Here is a 14646-nt window from a genome sequence, read left to right as displayed (position 1 = left end):
GACCTCGAGGACTGTGATTTGATGATCCCTGGCACATACTATTGGTCTCAAATGCCATTGGTCTCTGTGCCATGGGGGGCCGTGTGTAACAACTGCATGCATACGGCTGAGTGTGTCATTTGGATTCATTAATGCAGCATTAATTGGTTGAGATGAAAACCTAAATACACAAGGTCCCTCCATGGCAGTGAGTTTGAGACCACAGTGCCCCCTGTGGGCCTCTCATGGTGAGTGCACTTGGAGCATCATGGATTGTGAGGTGTGGCACTTTGGCATCCTGGGATTGTATGGCCATGAAGATGAAGGATCTTGGATGGGGATCATAAACTCCGGCCCTCATCAAAATCCAGCTCTGGTTTTCTTTTCTCCCTGTAATCGGTGCTACTGATTGTCTAGAGACTGTTTTCACCCCTCACACCCAGGTAAAGGGAGGGTGGAAAACCAGCGGTTCTCAGCCCTCGAGGACCAGGAGCTGATGATCCCTGACCTAAGAGGTTGAATTTAATATTCAGAGGTCCAGGGGTCAAAGTAAAAGTTCTGCCTTGTGCCAGCTAATTTCAGTAATTGGTTTTATAACATGGCTGAAGAATTAGGCTAATTAGCAAATCCAGGTGAATTGGTGGAACATCCTGAAGTGGACTTCTACCCTGCATCATTATTCACCTCTTATTTTAATTTAAGAGTATTATTAATATGAATGATAATTTCCCTGTTCCGTTGCAGGAGGGCGAGGCGATCCGGCTGGCACGGGATGTGGACAAGCTCAAGGAGGAGGTGAACTCCCAGGCCATCAAAGTCAAATGGGCCCAGAACAAACTAAAGAGCGAAACGGATGCCCACAAGGTACCGCCATTCCACTCGCTGATTCCCTCTGCCCAGTCACACTGCTCCAGCTCCCCCCCCCCAAGCACACAGTCTCACACCCCCCCTCCACACTCTCACACCCCCCTACAGCGATGTCTTACACCCTCCCCCCCCCCACAGCACTGTGTTGTTACCCCACCCCCCTTCCTATGACAGTCTGACACTCCACTGTGTGGTGCCACACATTCTGCGATAATTCATTTTCATTCAGTTTCAATTCAATTACATTCTGTCACGTAGTTTGTTAGACACACACATACACACGTACACACATACACTCACCCACTCTCACACACTCACTCACTCACACATACACACACGCACACACACACAGTTCAATGGAAAGGTATTGGGACAATGACACTTTTTGTTGCTTTGGCTCTGTACTGCAGCATGTTGGATTTTAAATAAAGCAAAGGAGGATAGGAGGATAAAGAGGCAGTTGACTCAGAAATGAAATTAGTCTATGTTTCAATTTACTCTCTAACCATCCATCCAGGTAATTTTCTAGATTTCAAAACTGTTTTTTAGATTAGGTTCACCTCTATTATGGACCTCTTTGGACCATTCCTTTTCTGATAATCAATGCACCGATAATTTGCATTCGAAAAACTCCGCAGCAAGGTCTCTTTCCAAATATACCACAGTTACTTCCGATTATCAACAGAGCTCAAAAATGCACAGTTTAATCCAGAAATATTTCTTCTATTGCTGGTATTTTGGGCAAAGTGTACATTGTTTTGATCAGTGCTGTAGCCTACTGTTTACAGTGCTTTGCTTGAAACATCAATGTGTACATTAGCCAGCTGTGAACTTCAGATTTGCCAAGACAATATAGGATCTCCCAATGTCTTCACTACGAAGAAGACATGAACACTTTGCCCCACAATACTGGTGTGCTTTGTCGGAAACTTTTGCTTGCACTGCTGCAGTTGGTGAGTAAGCGCAGTAGAAGAAATAATTTTGAGCATCATTGATGTTTGTGAGTAACTGTGGCATGTTGGGAATTGGGAATGTTGCTCTTGGCTTTTTCAAATGTAAATTGATGATGCGTTTCATTACCAGAAAATGAGTTGTCCGTAGAAGTCCATTATATCACGGTAAACTTTTAAATCGTAAATTCTAGATAATCTGTCTCAACTCAGCAAATCTATCTATTGGATGGATAGATCGTATTCTGTTTAAGTGGAAACTTTAAGTGGAAGCTTTAATTTCATTCTGGGGTGAATGCCCCTTTAAACTGCAGACCGGCAGCTTTAACTTCAGGGTATTTACATCCAGATTAGTTGATCCTTGTAGGAATTCCAACCCTTTTTTTATTTCAAATACAATGTGCTGGAGTGCTGAGCCAAAATGATAAAAAACGTGTCACTGTCTCAATACTTTTACATTTAACTGTATATACACTCACTGCCCACTTTATATGCAACAGTGGCAGAAGTAAAAAAAAAAAATTATAATAATAATAATTTAAAAAAGGCTAAAATACCAAGTGCTCACTGAATGTATATACTGTATGCATGACAGATTTAAGAATGAACATATTTGGAGTAGCAATGTAGCTTTGCCGTTGTCTCAGTCGGAGGGTTGCCAGTTTGATCCCACCCTGTGTGTCCCTGACCAAGACACCTAACCCCCAAATGCTCCTGACGAGCTGCTTGGCAGTCAATTGCTGTTGGTGTGTGTGTGTGAATTGGTGAATGAGAAATATCAATTGTACAGCGCTTTGGATAAAGGTGCTATATAAATGCAGACATTTACCGTTTCTGTGAGGTGGGTCTAATTCTCGCTGCTCTGATTCAGGAAACCCGGGACAAGCTGAGGGAGACCACCACCAGGCTCACCCAGGCTAAGGAGGAGGCCGAACAGATCCGCAAGAACTGCCAGGACATGATCAAGACCTATCAGGTGTGTGACCTGCGTCATCGCTGGTCCCCCGAGGCACACGCGCGATTGACCGCGTCTCCTTGCGTGTCCTTGACCTTTGCCGATCGCCCCGGACACGCGTGTGCGAAACGTGATTCTCCTGCCGAATGATTTGGACCACTGGTCTCCAACCCTGGTCCTGGAGAGCTATAGGCCGTGCTGGGTTTTAGTTGTTACTCTGCACTAAATGAATCAATTAGAGCAGTTACAGTTATAGATTACCGTTAACTCACCTGATTTTAGGGGGAAAACAAAAACCAGGTTGTTCTCCAGTACCAGGGTTGGAGGCCACTGATTTAGACTATTTCTGGTTGGGGGTGGGTGGGGGGTGTCGCAGGATCTGCTGGATTTTGTTGTCGTTGTTACTCTGCACTTAATGAATTAGAGCAATTAGAGCAGTTACAGTTACAGATTTTAAGATGAAAACAAAAACCTGAGAGATTACTGATTTAGACAATTCCTGGTCCTGGAGGGCTGCAGGATCTGTTGGTTTTTGTTGTTAATCAAAACTGTAGAGGGAAAATATGTCATCCATATATACCTCATGAGGAAAGGACCACTGTGATGAGCCACTCTTTATTCCGTGCAGCATGGAGAGAATTTGCAATACATCAACATGGTGCTGTCTCTGAAACAAAGCAGCAAGCTCTCTGCTTTTATGTTTACGTCAAAACTATGCACTTGGCACATTCTATGTTATTCCAGCCATGTACATATTCTTCTTGTACCCGCATTATCAACTCTTAAGCAAAACATCTTTATCCCACGGTCAGGCAAAAGGACTTTATCTGCTGACGAGCAAACAGACGCAAGCACGAACAGAATTGCTTAAAAGTCATCCCTTAAGTGTACATGCTGTCATCCACGGTAAATAACTGATTTATTAAAGCAGTCGCTTAAACGGTTAACTTCCCTCACCTGCTTTCTTGGGTCTGAACTGGTTGCTGATATTATTGTGCGTGGCCTGTAGCCTAGTGGGACCCGGAAGGTCGGTGGTTCAAGCCCCGGTGTAGCCACGATAAGATCAGAACAGCTGTTGCAGCCCTTGAGCAAGGACCTTAACCCTGCATTGTTCCAGGGGGGCGTGTCCCCTAATAAGTCTAACCAACAGTCACTTTGGATAAAAGCGTCTGCTAAATAACAAATTATTATTACTATTGTTATTATTATAGGGCAAAAGAAAAAAATGGGACATCCTGTGGCCCGCCAGATTTAGACCAAAGCCAGTTTTCATATTCAAGGTCGTATTCTGCGAGCACGTATTCTGATGGACTCGCATGCGCCTTCCAACTCTGCGTGAGCAGGCTACCGTGGCCTAATAAAAACACCCTGTAATTACAATTACAGCCTCAGCAATCCCACGGCTGGTTAAAAAACATCTATTTTTAAACCCCCCGTTTCTTTATCTTAGCGCTATTACCGTAGTCCCATTCCTGTTGAAATTGCTTATGGAAACCTCAGGAAATATAAATCAATTTTAAGCTTAAATTGGAACTCATCTCCGAGCGCCTGCAGTCCATGTAGTAGCCGTGCTTTAAATGGCTCTCCCCCTTTCCTACGGTTGGGAGTTGCTTGTGGCTTCCTGGCGGATGCGACATTATACAATGGCGTTGTAAAGCTACGCCATAAAATGATGCTGCCGCAGAAAACCGTATATGCCGTTCGCTGAAAAAAACCCCTCCGGGTATTCCAGGGAAAAAGAATGAATGATTGTTTTGACCTTTGCAGTCGATATTCTTGCTTTTATACGGTTCAAGGAAATGGCAGTGGTAGCTGGTTGCGTGAATGTGCAGGATTGGCGTGAGACTTGTGTGCGGTAAAGCTGAGAAGAGCACACCGGTGATGGGAGACAAGAGCGAGCTGTTTCTCGGACAATGGGAGTGTCCTCTAGGTGGCAGTGCAGAGCCGTGTGCTGGTGTTTACAGTGCTGTGTTTAGAGTTTGTGCATCTGCCTGTATCCCTGTCCATATGGCTCTGGGTACATCTGTTAATCTGGTTTCACATGTTTCGTGTATAGCTCTGAGTAACTGGAGTCCTCGCCCACTTCCACCCTCTCTTCTTTTCATCTCTCTCTCTTTCTGTCTGTCTGCCTCTCTCTCTGTCTCTCCCTCTCTTCCTCCCGTCTCGCTCTCCCTCTCTTCCCCCGTCTCTCTTACTCTCTTTGCCCCTGTATCTCTCTCCCTCTCTTCCTCCCGTCTCTCTCTCCCTCTCTTCCCCCTGTCTCTCTCACTCTCTTTGCCCCTGTATCTCTCTCACTCTCCCTGTCTCTTCCTCTTCCCCCTGTCTCTCTCACTCCCCCTTCTCTGTCTCTCCCACTGTTCTCCCTGTCTCTCTCTCTCTCTCTCTCTCTCTCCCTCCCCCTCTCTCACTGCATTCAGGAGTCTGAGGAGATTAAGTCTAATGAGCTGGATGCAAAGCTCCGTGAGACGAAAGGCGAGCTGGAGAAACAAAGACAGGAGCAGACTGACCAGCTGGAGGTAATAAAATAAATAAACAAAAAAGGTTGTTACCTGTCAGAAAGCGACAGCAAGGAGTTGCTGGGTGGAGCTTCGGTGTCCTGTCAGTCAGCCCCTCGGAGGACATGCCTACTAGTCTGTGCTGCCCGGAGCCTGTAGAGCAGGGGTCAGCAAATCTGGCCCCCATATCCAAATCCAGCCCTGGTTTTCTTTCCTCCCAGGTAATTAACTATCAGAGCTTCAGTTGGCCAAACTGTCATAACACCTGACTCCCAGGTAAACGGGGTTTAGAAAACTGGCAGCCTTGTAGCCTAGTGGCTAAGGTACATGACTGGGACCCGGAAGGTTGGTGGTTCGCCGGGGCTTGAACCACCAAACTGTAATTAGAAGAAGACTTAAAATATTTAGAAGAACAGGGCAGCTGGGTGGGGCCTCCCATTTTCCTAATGTGTGACTGGGCTTTGCAGTCTGGTAATGTACCCGTGCCCAATGCGGATGACCCTTCCACCAGCTGACGCATATTCGGCCATTCGGATGCCCAGGGAGGGAGGGAGGGAGGGGATCGTGTAAGAGGTTTTGGGTGGAATGTGTGGACCATCTGCTTGCTCCGGTTGGACGTGCAGCATCTTCAGAAGATGGTGACCCTGTGTCTTTCTTACTACGATGAACAGGTGCACCGGGCAAAGATTAAAGAGCTGGAGGATCTGAAGAGGACCTTCAAGGAGGGTGTGGATGAGCTGGGCACGCTGAGAACTAAGGTGTGTGTGTGTGTGTGTGCGTGCGTGCATGTGAGCGAGTGTGTGTGTGTGTGTGTGCATGGGGGTGTGTGTGCGTGCGTGTGTGTGCGTGCATGTGTGCGCACGTGTGTGTGCGCAGGGGTGTGTGTGTGTGTGTGTGTGTGTGTGTGTGTGTGTGTGTGTGTGTGTTTACATGCGTTTATGTCAGACCTGGGTGAAATGCATAATTGTTTTGGATTTAAATAGTTTTCTGTGCTCAATTGATTTCCTGATGCAATTCAACCAAGAGGACCAGAAGGCAGGGTTTGCAATTGTTGAGTGTTTTATAGGTTGTAATACACCAGACAAGCATGGAAAAGTATTTGAATCCAACACAATTGCGTATTTCACCCAGGTCTGGTGTGTATGTGTGGTTTTAAAATGGTCGGCTATCTGCAGGAATAGTAGAATAGTACCGGTGTTAAAGCGTGAAAGTAGCTATTGGACCCAGTCTGGTGCTGACACTGCTCCTCTTCCAGGTCAAGTGTTTGGAGGACGAGAGGCCCAGGACTGAAGAGGAGCTCTGCAAATACAGAGAAATCATTAACCGGCAAAAGGCGGAGATCCACAACCAGAGAGAGAAGCTGAACGCCGTGAGGAGTCTGGAGGAGCAGAGACTGAGGTGAGAGCGGGCCTCTTTCAACCAACACTCCTCTTAGCCCTTTTCACTCTCTTTCTTCTCCCTCTATCACAGGGGCCCTCAAACTTCCCCAGAACCGGCTGATATACAAGCAAGCTTTCGTTTGAGTTGAGCAGTTACGCACCTGATTCTCCTACGCTGCAAAAACAGTCTGTCTCGAGTGTTTTAGTCTTGTAATGAGACTTAAGTTCATGTTTCTCTCTCTCAATGAAAAAATATTAGCTTGTTTCAAGTTACTGTTTGCTCGGCAAGTTAAATTGTCAAAACGAGTCAGACTGTCTCACCTCACTGGCAATATTTTTGCTTTATTCAGCACAAAAGTCATAGAAATAAGATTATTCTAAATGTAAGACTAAAATACTTGAACTTATTTTTTTAGTTTTTGCAGTGTAATCAAGGTTAATCAGTAAAATGAACCATTGTGTAACTGCTCAGTTGGAAGACAGAAGGCTGCACCCACACCCGCCCTTTCTGGGTGACACTGAGACCCCCTGCTTAATCACCAGTTCCACACTTCCCTCTCGCCTCTCTCACTGTCTCTTGCCAGAGGTACTTTTATTGGCATTGACAGGAGCGGATGCAATGGGTGCAATAGTGTTAGTGTACTCAGGTCCTAACTGATAAACGGATAAAATGAGATGATCTGTTGTGGCCTTCTGTTGTAAAATGTCCCTGCGGCAAAAGTCTGCAGAATTGTTTAAAAAATGCTTGTTTAGCTGGATAAATATTTATTGTCCCACCCGATTAATTACCATATATTGATGCAGTTTATTTCATGTGCAAAGAAAAAAAGGATTTACAGTCGTTGTTGTGTGGGTTCAAGTAGCCCCATTAATGTTTGCTAAATGTTGCTACCATCAATTTCAATGACCGTTATGGCTAATGCTAGCACCTGACGTATCTCTAATGTGGCAGCCTTTAGTGTAGTGGCTAAGGTACATGACTGGTATCCCAGAAGGTTGGGGGTTCAAGCCGTGGTCTAGTCTCAATAATATCTGTACAGCTGTTGGGCCCTTGAGCCAGGCCCTTAACTCTGCATTGCTCCTGCTTAGTCTAATCAACTGTAAGTAAATGACAAAATTATTATTATTTATTACAAGAAAGATATTAAACTGGATCAACTGTGGGTTATTTTAAAAGTTTACTTCAGATGTTAAAAACAGGTCTGTGGCTGTTTTACTTGAGATGGTATAAATGTGTAATTTGTGTCACACTTTTGTATTGTATTAAATATTATGGTGTAATCTCTGCTTGCTCCTCCGTTGGCCAAAGCTCCCCTGTAAAAGAGATAAGCATCTCAGGGGGGACTCATCTGGTTAAATAAAGGAGAACTAAATGAATGGATGTGTCTATGCTCCCTGCAGAGACGAGCAGGAGATGGCCTCGCTGAGAGGGGAGGTGGAGAGCCTGAACGCCCAGGCGGCCGACCTGCAGAGGGACATCCAGGGCAGCCGCACGCGGGAGGCCGAGCTCCTGGGCTTCACCGAGAAGCTGACCAGCAAGAACGCGCAGCTGCAGTCGGAGAGCAACGGGCTGCAGGCGCAGCTGGACCGGGCGTCAGCCCTGGGCCGCGAGCTGGAGGCCGGGCTTCAGGAGAGGGAGAGGGCCGCGGCGGACCTGGTGAGGAGTGTGTGTGCGTGTGTGTGTGCGTGTGTGTGCGTGTGCGTGTGTGTGCGTGTGTGTGCGTGTGTGTGCGTGCGTGCGCGTGCGTGCGCGTGCGTGCGTGCGTGTGTGTGCGTGTGCGTGTGCGTGTGTGTGTGTGTCTGTGTCTGTGTCTGTGTCTGTGTCTGTGTCTGTGTCTGTGTCTGTGTCTGTGTCTGTGTCTGTGTGTGTGTGTGTGTGTGTGTGTGTGTGTGTGTGTGTGCGCGTGTGTGCGTGCATCCGCATGTGTGATACACATGTTACAAGAAACACACACAGACTGTGGGTGTGTTTGTGAGACTTACGGCCCGAGCGTTTTGAACACGCTCGCTCATGTGTGTGCGTGCATGCATGTGCGTGTGCGTCTCAGACGGGGCGGCTGCAGGCGGAGCAGCAGCAGAGGCAGGAGGACGTGCAGACGCTGCAGACGGAGAGGGCTGCTTTGCAGACGGAGACTGCGCAGCTGAAGACGCGCGTGGAGGAGCTGAGAGACGAGCTGGTCACTCAGAAGAGGAAACAGGCAGCCAACATCAAGGACCTGACGAAACAGCTCATTCAAGGTATGCTGCTCCTCCCGTAAACAGTGCTGCACCTACAGATTAATATTATTGTTTATGGTTGTCTTCAACTGCGCTCTTACCTGAAGTGGAACTGGATTGATTTAATCTGAGGTCAGAGGTCACAGTAACAGGAAGTACATTATGTGGCGCATTAGTATGTTCTACAGCCAGTCATATGTGTTAAGTCTCCACAGACCATATTTAAATTAAGATCTTTCTGGAAGTGAATCTTTTCTTGGCTTTTAAAAGAAGAATCCTTTCCCCCCCCCCCCTGTCAATCAAATGTCAACAACTCCGTTTCTGTCACTGAACTGGTGAAGAAAACTGTCAATAGGAGAAGCAAGACTGTCTCCACTGGCTGTTCATCCTCTCTGTAATTATGAATTAATTATACACACGCACACAATCTAATCAAATACTCAAAAATACTCCCATCCACAATCCGGTGCACACGGAGGAGGCAATGGTCCACTGGGACAGCTGATTGAAGCCTCTAATTCAGCCACGAAAGCTCACATTATTCAACTTTCTGTGGAGAAAGGTTTTTACGATCTGCCTGTGAATGCCACCCACGCCTGTATTGTTTTGGATTAAGCAGAGTAGCACTCCTGGGAGGACATCACCAGCTCTTAAATGAATGTCTCTTCCCACATCTCGGCCACAACCAGGCCACTCCCAGCCTTTTTTTGAGCGACAAGATTTAACCCTTTGAAGAGTAGGATTATTGGTATGTTTCTTTTCTAGACTATATTGCTTTCAATTACCAGAAGTGATTGCTGTACATCAACTAGTTAATAGTCCACGACGGGCGACGTGCAATGGATGTGGCCGGTCACAGCGACATTTAGTTTATACTTGACCGGAATGCGTTTATATACTGTGTTTATATAGACAATACTACTTTCAGGAACATTTTTGCAGTGGGCCTCACAGTCTGGCCCATTACAAAAGGAAAAAACGCAAAATTTTACTGCAGCTCAGAACTCGGATGGTTGGTGATTGGTGATTGCGTGGCACAGGGTATGGGGAGGGTTCACTTGGTTCGGGGTCTGTGTTCATGGCTGGATAGCTACCCCTGCTGGTTGACTGGGCACCTTTGGACTACATGCTAAAGCCGGTTATGAAAGGTCTTACTGCGACTCTGCTCCGTGGAAGATTAGCAGTAGTCTGCTGTGTGCAAAGAAGCAATTGGCTACGCCATATGTTTTCCCAGGAGAACCAGGGATGTCTGCACTGCGCTTGACAGAGGCTGCGGTTGCAGGTGATTGGCCGATCCAAATGGGGTGGGAATTAGACACGCTCAGCCCACATTGGGCATCACATTTATTAAAAGAAATATGAATTAATAAAAATGAAGCAAAAAAAAAAAGAAATACATACTTCACATTAAAAAGAAATGGTAGCATTTTACTGTGTATGCATTTGTATACCTCTTACAATTAAACACTTTTAAATTCAAGAAAAAACATAGTTGCAGTTTTTTTTCATTGAGGTGTTTTAGTAGCCTTTGTGTAGTTGTCCTACTTGCCTTCACAAAAAATCTAATTTGATACCAGTCCGGGTCCAAAAACCTTGCATCATTTCGGCATGTCCAGCATAATTTCTTATTAAGAATGAATTAAAGCTTTCAACATTGGGCCTTTGGTGAACTAATTCATACAGAAACTAATGAATTCACCTCCAAGCAGTAATTGCTGCATATTGCGTTTATGCATGCTGATCAGACTCGTCCAGAATACGTGGCTCATATCTATGCGACTCGGTGTTTACTGGAAAAATGCTCTGGTCTGATTTGAACATGGACCCTTACTAATTTCGAGACCCTGCTTGCTACAGGGTCCAAGTTGATATCTTTGTGGTCATTCCTCGCACTCGAAACTGCACTTCCCTCTAGGGTCTTTCAGCGCACTTGTCCCTGGTTATGGTTATGCACTTTGTTGTACGTTGCTCAGGATAAGAGCGTCTGCCAAATGCCGGTATGCTATGTAATGCTACCAGCTAGCCTCCTTTCAGTTGTAGCACCTGAGGGCGTAGAGGGGTAAGGTCGAAAGGGTGAGTGGACGCGACCGACTAGCGCGCTCCGGGGTGGCAGTTGAGATGCTTCCGGACGTTTTCGTTTCGTTTTCGGTTGCGGCTGCAGCTGGAAGAACCAGGCGGTACCAGGAACCCAGGGGTGCGGCGCACTCTCGCCGGGGACGTGTGGGTATTTTTAAACGGATGCTCTATATCAGTCTCCGCTCTCCTGTGGAAGCGGAGGCGTTGCTTCGCGTTTTCTATTTGAGGAAGGCGCCGGGAGCCCAAAGCTCCCAAGCCTCCTTCGCTGCTTTTAATGGAATGAGCTCCGCAAGAAAAAGTTTCACAAGGAGACTCATTTTTATTCCTACCTTTGGCCTGGTTATTCTCTACTCTTTACCGCCGCATCGAAGTCCAGTTACGTTTTTATGTTACGAGGTTTTAATCTCAATCTGCCGCATTTTCTGTAATATATGACTTTCCCTTCAGAAATAATTCTTTTAATAATAAGAATTTAAGATTATATTTATTTTGGCTTCCCTGTAAAATAAACAATCTTCTGTGCCTGGCTGAATCGGGGGTAACTAATAGGCTATTTCAGATTTTGCTGATTTAACAAAACTATTGTATTTTTGATACAATTATAGTTTTCCATTTCCTAAAAACTCATTTTCTTTAATTCCCAGATTTAGTGTTCGCTATTTCAGCTGACATAGTTCACCCATATTAGGTGTTTTGCAAAATAAAATAGGAAAGAAAATGTATTTTTCCATCATCGTGATATATTTGAAATTCATGTTATTACGGTTGATATAAAAGCTTCTCTCCTTGAGCAACATGGCACTAGCATGAATGTCCTTTTTACTAATATTAGAGAACAAAATTTTTTCTTTTTTTTCCACCACATCCGATTCTAAAAAAATATTAGAATATGTTTATATTGCCATATATGATATGCAGTACCCTCCATAATGTCCTCTCGTAATTTGTCAGAAGAAACAATCATTTCCATACCTACTGCATATCGGGCAGCAGCATGGTGTTTTGTTATGTTTAAACACTTCTGTAATTTCTACATGGTTGCACCAAAATGTATAAAAATGCCCTTTATTAAAATTTCACAATGTCATTGTGATTATTTTGTTGCCAATCTCGAATTGACTACTGAGGCAAATAAATAAATGATGGGTCTTTGTCCCAAACATTATGAAGGGCACTGTATGGGGCTCAGAAACCTGGAAATGATACTTTAAATGCAATGAGCAATGTTTGCTTGTGTGTTGATGTTAGCTCTAAATCATAAATTCAACACCTTCTCTTGCCTCTCAACCCACATTTGAATAGAGACAGAACAGTGATGTGGGCTGTTGCTTTTAATTGGTTGTGTTTATGCGTCAATGTCCAGTAACGCCGAGGTGCATGATCACTGAGTAACTGGGTTCCTCTCCTCCTTCCTCCTTTCTATTTCTCTCTTTCTCCCTCTCTCCATACTTTCATCTCTCTTTCTCTCTCCCATCTGACTGGAATAACACTGAGGTGCACGATCTCTGAGTAACTGGGTTCCTCTCCTCCTTCCTCCTTTCTATTTCTCTCTCACTCTGTACCTCTCTCTATCCCTCTATCCCTCCATCTCTCCCCCTCCCCGTCCCTGACATCTGACTGAAATAAGACCTGGGGTGCATGGTCTCTCTCTCTGCAGCTCGTAAGAAGCTGGACCAGGTTGAGAACGGGAGCTGTGACAGAGAGGCCAGCAGCATGGGCAGCCGTTCCAGCTCTTCAGGTAAGGGGGGGGGGGGTTTCTCGTTTTTAAGTCACCAATCAACCGCAGAGCTGTCCCACCCAGCTAATGAAGACCATAATCACCCGCAGCCAATACGCACAACTGCTCTTTCAGCAAGGGCACCGCGGTCATTGTCTGTATATCACGTTACTGTGACTACCAAGCGCATCACACCACAGATACCTCCCACATATACATGCACACACTCACGGCCTGACCACACTGGACATGTACACATTCACACCACACACACACACACACACACACTCACGGCCTGACCACACTGGACATGTACACATTCACACCACACACACACACACACACACACACACACACACACACACACCGACTGACCACACTGGACATGTACACATTCACACCACACACACACACGCACACACACGCACACACACACACACACCGACTGACCACACTGGACATGTACACATTCACACCACACACACACACACACACACACGGCCTGACCACACTGGACATGTACACATTCACACCACACACACACACACACACACACACCGACTGACCACACTGGACATGTATAAATACACACCACGTGCACACCACACAATATATGTGCACATTCACACCACACATGTATGTACGTATGCGCAGATACTGTACATACATGCACTCTTACAACATGACATACATACAAATTAATACAAATGAACACACAAATAACACAGAAAATTGGGCCTGTATTCAGCAGTGTGCTCCAACTGTGTCTTTTCAGTTTAGTATTCCTGCTGCATCGTGTGCTTCGTGACCAAAGGGTGTAATGTCTTTAAAATGTCAGGGCTACAGTACGTGTGCAACCTGGGTTTCCAGAAAAAGGAATCGTGTAGTGGGGCTCATTTCACAAAAGCAATTTGCAAGGATTTTTGCTTGCAGTTCGCAATATGTCAAAACACGTTTCACAAAAATGCATCATCGCAAATATAACTGTGACAACTACAGCCCTCTTACAAAAATGTTTTCCTTCATAAGTATGATGTTTCCTCTGGTTGTGTGGAAACGGTGGTGGTCTCCAGAAAGAATCTTCTGCGTTCACGCACATCCTTTAGATAATTACGGAGATAATGAGTTGATCGAGCAATATGGATTTCCAATCTGACCTTGACAGAGATCTTAGGTCAGCCACTAATGGGTGTGGAAGACTATATGCATAAGGGATAATATGGTAGTAATCACATGTGTGCTTGTGTCTGTTTGTTCATCAGCAGTTAGATGAAGTCATTTGTATGCCTCCATGCCTGCGACATTCAAAAGGTCAAAGGTTAACTTCACTGTGACATAACGTTTTGCTTTCCACTGTAGCTGAGAAAATGATCTTGGGTTATTTTGTTTGTTGATTGGTGATGTAATCATTAGTTGATATTTTAGAGTTAGTTTCAAAGACTTTTTGTTGGAATATTCTTCAATTGTTGTTGGTTTGACCAAAAGAATTATGGTGCAAGTCAAATAATTTAGTACAATGTTGTTCAAACATTTTTTAGAAAAAATGTTTTAATAATCAAATATTTTTTCTTGGTGGTCTTATCATTCCACTACTCTGCCTTTCACTAAATATTCAGGAATATTATGAGAAAATATTTTATTCAACATTTAATGTTCTTTACGTTATAGGATACATCAAGTTTAGAAGTTAGTTATTGCTGAATAGACAGGGATGTAAAATTGCAAGTTGACTGGTTGGCGGAGGCTTATAACCGTGAAGCGATTATTTCACCCTAGTTGCTACATAATAAAGATTTTTCAGGAACCTGAAGAATATGTACATGGCTGGAATGTAGAAAGTGATAAGTATGGTGCTTTGCTCTTCAGAGAAGTACTGTACTGATGTTTTCTGGATTCTCTCCACGCTGCATGTATGAAGAGATCCTTATCAAAGCAGTCCTTGTCGAAAAAGAGTGTTGAGAACCTCCTAAATAATTTGAATTATTATTTACCAGTCTCGCTTCAAGGCTTA

General features: G+C 44.9%; 1 protein-coding gene across 3 annotated transcripts in view; it reads left to right on the top strand.

Moving 5' to 3' along the window:
- ccdc186 (coiled-coil domain-containing protein 186) overlaps nt 1-14646 on the top strand; it is a 35134-nt gene that overhangs the window by 11075 nt on the left and 9413 nt on the right. For all 3 annotated transcript variants that reach the window (XM_061232973.1, XM_061232970.1, XM_061232971.1), the window contains exons 6-13: nt 724-843; nt 2668-2772; nt 5169-5267; nt 5918-6004; nt 6502-6644; nt 8027-8282; nt 8674-8863; nt 12576-12656. In XM_061232973.1, the coding sequence (XP_061088957.1) occupies nt 724-843; nt 2668-2772; nt 5169-5267; nt 5918-6004; nt 6502-6644; nt 8027-8282; nt 8674-8863; nt 12576-12656 (1081 nt within the window). The remainder of the gene's footprint in view (nt 1-723; nt 844-2667; nt 2773-5168; nt 5268-5917; nt 6005-6501; nt 6645-8026; nt 8283-8673; nt 8864-12575; nt 12657-14646) is intronic.

Source organism: Conger conger, chromosome 2, assembly GCF_963514075.1.
Source record: "Conger conger chromosome 2, fConCon1.1, whole genome shotgun sequence".
Classification (NCBI taxonomy): Eukaryota; Metazoa; Chordata; class Actinopteri; order Anguilliformes; family Congridae; genus Conger; species Conger conger.
Note: the sequence above shows the minus strand (reverse complement) of the source record. Positions and strands in the feature narration are given on the sequence as shown.